The 7307-nt window shown below is 34.9% G+C and overlaps 1 protein-coding gene across 1 annotated transcript; it reads left to right on the top strand.

Annotated features, from left to right (window-relative positions):
- The first annotated feature begins 393 nt into the window (after positions 1-393).
- Positions 394-2677, top strand: LOC129246044 (uncharacterized). The gene has a single exon (XM_054884552.1). It carries the CDS (start codon positions 471-473, stop codon positions 2595-2597), a length of 2127 nt encoding a protein of 708 aa, XP_054740527.1. The 5' UTR covers positions 394-470; the 3' UTR covers positions 2598-2677.
- The last annotated feature ends 4630 nt before the right edge of the window (positions 2678-7307 follow it).

The following is a 7307-nucleotide window of genomic DNA, read 5'->3' as shown; positions in this document are numbered from 1 at the left end:
TTCAACCTTCTATTACTAGCACCAAACTGCGCAATTAAATTAACTATTACTTCTATTTACTTTTTTCTTCTTCATTTCTTCATATCATTTATTTTCTTCATATCGTTAATAATAATTAAACAAATCAAAAACAATAAAATATACTACTAAACCAATTTCTATTAACCAAAACCTTTCAAAACAGTCTTCACAGCTGATTGTTAATTTTGCATCTAATTTACCATATAGGAATGCTTACATTGATTTTTGTAAATTTATTGCTAATCACTGCATATGTGACCGTACTTTTAATGAATGAACGATAATATTCGATTGTTCGCTCCTAACTATTAATATTGAAACCATCCCTAGGTATATCAGTTCTCATGAATTAAATTCGATAAAGTGGCAACGATTACCAACAAGCGTGTAAATTGTGTTTGTTTACGAAAATAAAATTAATAGATATCGCGCGTACGAGATTTCTAAAAATGTTGGATGATTTGAATTATTTGTACGAAATGCACAACGAAGAATTGAATCAAGTTTTGGAGAATGTCACAACATACCTGCTAAAATGTAGCAAAGTGTTTCATAAGATTCGTAAAAATGAGCACGCTTTGCAGGACCGCAGTGCAATAGCTTTGTTGGCCTACGATAAATTCTTTTCGACTTTGTCGAACATGTTGGCTACGGCGCGGACATTTAATTTTCATCTTTTTATAACTGATCTGGAGAAAACGTCTACACACAAATTATTCGACGCTTTGGATCCATATGACAGGCGTGAGGAAGATGTCAATACTCCAGAGGCTCACACCGATGAATCAAGAATTTTGCCCTTAGATTCGTCAACTAATTCCACCATTTACTGTAAAAATAATGCGTATGAAAAGTTAAATATACGTCAAAAAGAAACTACACCGTCCTCGAATGAAGAAAATTGTAGCAATTATAAAAATGTGTCTATACCACCAGCTGGAGGGAATGTCGATGCAGACCTAAAGGAGCATTCATCAATGGCATATATAAAAAAGGATATTTCCAAATACAAAGTTGGCGACCTTTTAAAGGCATCTGTGACATATGTACAAGATTTAGAGTCCTTAAACTTCTATGTGCTGTCTGTATGTGATGCAAAATCCAAGGAATTTCGGCAAATAGTAAATTTGAAGAGTATGATCCATCTTAGGCAGTTTGCAGCTATTCCCCCAGAAAACGAGGTATTTGGCCTTGTTCTAGATAACGCAATACTACGAGCAATACGAGAAAGTTCGTCAAAGTTATCATCACCCCCAGACGGGAAGTGTAATGCTTTCCTTTTGGACTTTGGCGAGATATCCGAAATATCTGCGTCTAATGTTACATATCGATTGCCTGAAGAAATAAAAAATATTCCTGCCCAAGCAATACCTTGTCAATTAAACGGTATTCATGGGCAAACAAATTTGCCTCTCGAAGAATTGAAGACGTGTTTATTGGATTTGGTGTATGAAACAACGACATTCTTAGTAAAATCAAAACAGGAAAATGATTCTAAACTTGTTCTGGAACTTTATAAGGATAAAATAGAAAAATCTGACGATTTATCCGCACCACCGAAGAAGTCAACAGATAGTGATTTAGTGACTCTTAATAATGAAATGAAATTAACTAAAAAAGCGATTAACACAAATCCATTCCTAACCGATACGGAAACCAGCATTGATGACAATGATGAAGCTATACCCTTACGGGCATTACCCGACAATACTCTATTAACAGGAGAAAGCGAAAGACTCTTCAATGGTCTGACCGCCGAAGAGATGGATATGTTGACAGAAGAACCACTCAGTACATCAAACGCAATGACTGCAGTGTTGGGCTACAATCCCAAGGATGAACAACGGATTTGCCGGTTTTTTAATCCAAAAACTGGTGCTTGCTTTAAGGGTGCCAATTGTCGGCAAGAACATACTCCACTACAAGCAGATGGATGGAGTAAAGATCGCGTGCCAGCTGGAACTATAATTGACAACTTCTCGCCGACGACACGCTACCCTTCCGGACTGATCATAAATATTACAGTAACACACATTGGACAAATCGAGTATTTCTACGGTCAAATAAATGATCCAGACAATTACAAGGAACCACTAATATGGACTGATGATGAGATTCCACTATGTATGCATTTAACTAAACCACCAATGATGTATGACCTCGTCCGTGCGCGTTACGAAGATGACCTATGGTACCGCGCAAAAGTTGTTGATTTTGACGATTCTGGTAAAGTCTTCAAAGTATTTTATGTCGATTATGGCAATCATCAAAATGTCTTACTTGAACACTTGGCGTACTGTGATCGTTCCACGGAGCGACTCCCATTTCAGGCAGTCCTATGCCGAGTAGCAGATATTATGCAAAATCCTGATGCATCGGATGAACTGCGAGACAGCGGTGTTCGTACTTTAAATGCTCTCTTACTCAACCATTCTCTTGACGTGAAAGTGGTAAGCCATCAGGAGGATTTGATTGTACGCTTCATAGGTACGCAATATAATTCAATTAAAAAAAGACTAATTTCGTTGGGCTGCGCAAAACAATTCCATTCAAACGCATCTAATGGTACAACGTAAAGTATTACGATTATTACCACAAAGTGTTCTTAATAAATAACGGGTATATTAATAAGTAATGATACCAATAATTTAAATGTTTGTATGTTTTGAGTACGAACTAATTGTATGTTACGAAACTTATTAAAAGTAATATCTTTTATTAAAATTAATATATCCCATTCTTTGAAACAATGAATTATATAAAAATTTCAAAACTGGTACTGACTGAAATGTTTCCCAAAAAAAAATATTTACGTACACTAACATTCCCTCCACAATCTACCAGCCAAGGCATATCACTTCAGCAAAGCTCCTCAAAAATATGTACATTAGTCCCACACGCTGGGACTGAAGGAGGGGTCCGCGAACTACCTGCGTGGTCGGCATTCGTCAGTAATTTTTCGAGACCAAAGCTCAGAACGGAGGAGGATAAAACAAGAAGAGGATAAAACAGACTCCGAACGGCAGATATTTTTTATGGCAGAAACCCACTCGGTAGGAATTGTAAACGTTGTAAATCTTTCCATTATCGGAGAAAGATCGTGAGATTTTGTAGGTATTACCTATGAGCCAACATGAAGATTTCAAGACCGTTATAAGAATAAAGATGAAGTTCTAGTGAAAGATACCCGTAGTGTGCTTAAATTATGAAGCAAAAACTTCTCCATGCGCGACCGCTGTAGACGATTGGTTTTCTGGCGTAAATGCCATTTCGTGGATCCGAGTGTTTTCCAATATCGCTTGCACTTCGACATGAGATGTCCTCCAACTGCATTTCTGCCACGAGAAATGTGGGAATACTTGCATTCTTAAGACAAGACCGAGTACTAACCTCGCGTGTATTTGATTTATTTTATTCTCTAATGAAGGTAAACCACCTTCTCTGCCAAGATGTTTTTCACTGAAATTATTTTTCATGCAAGGTAAAAATGCTGTTGAAAAGCCGTTAGTGTACAGCTTTTTACATATTGTAATTTTTGTTAGAAAATTGTTTGCTCATACTTGCCGAGTCATGGCTGTCTCATAGGAACTTCAACGCTAACGAAGTTATGGAAACTATTACCTACTACCTCTTTTTTAACAATATTCTGGTTTGATCCCCAAGGACGACTGTCTGGTTCTATCAGACAACATGAGGTGGTCAAAATTTTTCAGCGATAAGGCTAATAAACTCGCTAGAAGAAATTGAGGAGTATGTTCTGCACATAAGATAAGAAAACATGTACATGCAAAACTTGTTAGACACCGCTACATATTGGAGAATGCTTCCGTAAGTAGCATATAAAAATAAAATACTAACTAGTAGGGTACTCATTAAATTTATTATAAATGTTAAAACTATATTTCTAAAAATAATATTAAATTTATTATTAGAAAAAGCTGTTTTATTCAGATTTATCAAGCTAAACGGGATTTTATACAGGGTGAACCCCTTTCCGATGGACACATAAAACTGGTTTATTTAAAAAAACGGTCATATGTTAGTAGGTACATGTGTAGGATCAAATGAAAGGTAACATTCAAAGGTTATTAAAAGGTGCAAGAAAATGTAATGGTTATTGGGATCATGACGAAAAATTTGAAGAATTTTTTTCATTTCACGTTCCATAACTCCCAGCATAAGGTAAGTCGGGGGCTAGAATTTAGTATAATGTCTATCGCTTTGGAAAAAACGGTAAAAAGGGGGTGATAGAGGGGTGTATCCCCATCTTAAAACTGAAAACAGAACCTGCCGGAGGCTTATAGTTTTTAAGTAATTTAATGTTAAAGTTCTATAATTTAGCGAAAAGTTGGTGTTGCCATACACCTGAAATGAAAACGAAGTTCGCACGCAGGGATGTTCAGTGGAAGGTTCATTGTAAAACTGCAGTATTTTTTGCTCTAATTTTAAGTTGAGAAATAATTTTGAAAATAAATACATACAACTCATTCAAACTTAAAAACAATGATATTAAGCGTATCTCAAAAAATAATAAAGTAATTAAAAGTAAATTAATTAACACAGTATTTTTGCGTAGAACTCTTTTTCGCGTGGACGGCCTTCGGCCGCGCTTCAAAAAAACAACCCTCATCAGTCCAACTCCGGCTACGCAATGCACAGTATTTTTGCGTAAAACTCCTTTCCGTGTTAAAACCATTGAACCCAAAATTAAAACGTCATATGCGTGTTTGTAGTAAGCAGGCACAATAACCCCCATTCCCATCATTAACACTAAACTCAAGTACTTAATTTTTGTTTTCATTTGCAGGCATCCGGCAACACCATACTGTTGTAATTCCAATCTTCTTCTTGTTCGCGCTTAAAATTGGAATGTGATTGCACAGGCAAATGAATTTGCATTTAATTTTAATAGATATAATTAGAATATTAGCATAAAAATCGGTACAAACACGCGTGGGAGTGTATATTTGGTGAATTTTAGTGAAATGTTAAAAAATATAGACTGTAATGTGGCAAATATAGTGAAGTTCCCGAGGGCATTTTGAATGTAAATAATTAAAAAATTATTATTTCCCGAATAATTTAAAGTTATAAAGAGTGTTCCTTAACACCTCACTATCATCTCCACCAAGTTTCATTAAAAAAAACATTACAGTTTGCCAGAAATTCCAAAATATACATTGTTCTAAATTCCAGCCGAGTCTACACCAAGAAAATTATAGGGTGCTGGGAAAAAAATACGTAAAATAACAAAATCCCCCCTACTCCTGAACGAAGCATCTCAACCTTTCGCTTGCACACGATTTTTTGTTCATATCCCCATCCCTATCTTTCCACATACACGGTTCCACGAAAAACGGTACATCCTACTCTTGATTCTTTTGAATTCCATCCGGCACCAGGGAAACTTTTTTTTTGCAAACATTAGCGGTGGGTAACGTGTTAAGTTTACTCTTGCCACAAATGCTTTTTTTAGTTAATATTATCAATTAATTATTAATAATTAATTATTGAGCAAAACAAAACTTTATTTCAAGAGGACACATTTAGTTTTTTGGGTTAGTAGTTTCTCGGATACGGCTGTTTCCAACCACTCGAATAGTTCAGCGAAGTTTGCTGCACCTTGGTTGGATGGTAATGTGTGCGTTCGAGCTTCTAACTCAATGTCTAATAATACGTTCACATATATGTAAGTAGATGATATACTTTTTCGCGCTTATCGCAAAATCCGTAATTAAAAAGCGCGACTTCCCATACAAAATTTCTCTCTCAAAATCTGAGTTTACAAAATAATCCTAGATAATAACGATACTTTTTCACATACAACTCTGTGTTATCGATAATTATTTTTACGAATATGAGGAGAAACATCAAAATAAAAACTAAATGATATGGACGCCGGGCGAGAAAACAGGTCTGTTAACCCTTTCGCTACATCTTTTTATTGCGCCATCCAAAAAATACAAATTTTTGTCTGAGTATTTATTTATATTATACAAATACATTTTTTTTTTATTTTTTTTTTTTTTGTTAAGGGCTTTTTTTTTAATGTTGCCATATGGCAACAAATGTTTTGTATTCGTTTCAATCGCAAATAAACTTCTTCTGCAATTTAATGCAAGCAAGGCGAATTTATTACAGGTGACAGCAAACACATATAAGTAAAACCCTACATGTATTTGTTGTTGCGTTTGGTGCAAGCATCACGTCAAAATCAGTAGTCAAATGTAAACATACGAATGTAAACATACCAATACATACAAACAAAGCATATCATTTTGACGTAAGCTATACCTACGGTGAAAAATTCAGCTGGGTGAATGCTGTCACCTTAATAAATCCACATTGAATGCAAGTTAACACCTTACGAGAAATTTGTTGCCATATGGCAACAAGCTTAGTTTTAAAAATTAGCACAGCTTTTAAAGCTGCGAGCGAAAAAATATTTATATGCCAAATGACAGATTGAACATTTTTCTATATACTTTATTCAAAAATTGTTGAAAACATTTGCCCAAAATGCCTCAAAAGTCTAAAAATGCAAAATACAAATTTCAGAGTGAAGTGCTATATGCCAGAAGGCTTTCTTTAAAAATATTGTATTACCGATATATAATGGGCGGTTATTATTTATTTTATTTCTGTTTAACCATTAAACTTCAATTTTTGAAAATATGTAACAAAAAAGTTGATATTTTTTACAAGAGAGTGTTGACGGCCTTTTAAAGTTTACTGTTGCCATATGGCAACAATATCGCGAAAGGGTTAACATAATTCTAATAAAATTTTTGTTAAATATTATTAGTTATGGACTCATTTTACAGAAAAAAGCGTGGGCCCATAAATGTTTCGTTCTCTTATTACTTATTATAAAATATAATATAGAATATCCCATACCCATTGCTGCCATAACTTTTTAGTGTTTATTATTAATTTCCTAATTAATTCTTAACTCCTGCTGCGTCAGCCCAACTACTGAATCTGCCAAATTCGCTGAGAGCCGGCTAGCGGTATGATATTGGCCACACCATTGAACATATTTTCACCATACCTGGGAGGTACTATATAAGTAGACATTAAGGTGAATTTCATGTGTATTTCAATCTCGAGTGCTACCACTGGAGTTGGAAAACGATCGATATTCTTTTGAGAGCTATGCGGTCGGAACTAATTCGTATTTTATTTCTGTTTTGCAAATAAAATTACAAGAACTTTGCTAATCTATAACAGATATCCCAATATGACAGATTCCGAAATATCAAGTGTCTGGTAACACTGTGAATTGC

The sequence above is a fragment of the Anastrepha obliqua genome, chromosome 4 (genome assembly GCF_027943255.1).
Source record: "Anastrepha obliqua isolate idAnaObli1 chromosome 4, idAnaObli1_1.0, whole genome shotgun sequence".
NCBI classification, from domain to species: domain Eukaryota; kingdom Metazoa; phylum Arthropoda; class Insecta; order Diptera; family Tephritidae; genus Anastrepha; species Anastrepha obliqua.
The sequence above is the reverse complement of the archived record's forward strand: the minus strand, read 5'-3'. Positions and strand labels throughout refer to the sequence as shown.

Coding starts and splice junctions, on each gene's coding strand:
- LOC129246044 (XM_054884552.1), top strand. CDS start 471: ATGTTGGATGATTTGAATTATTTGTACGAAATGCACAACGAAGAATTG.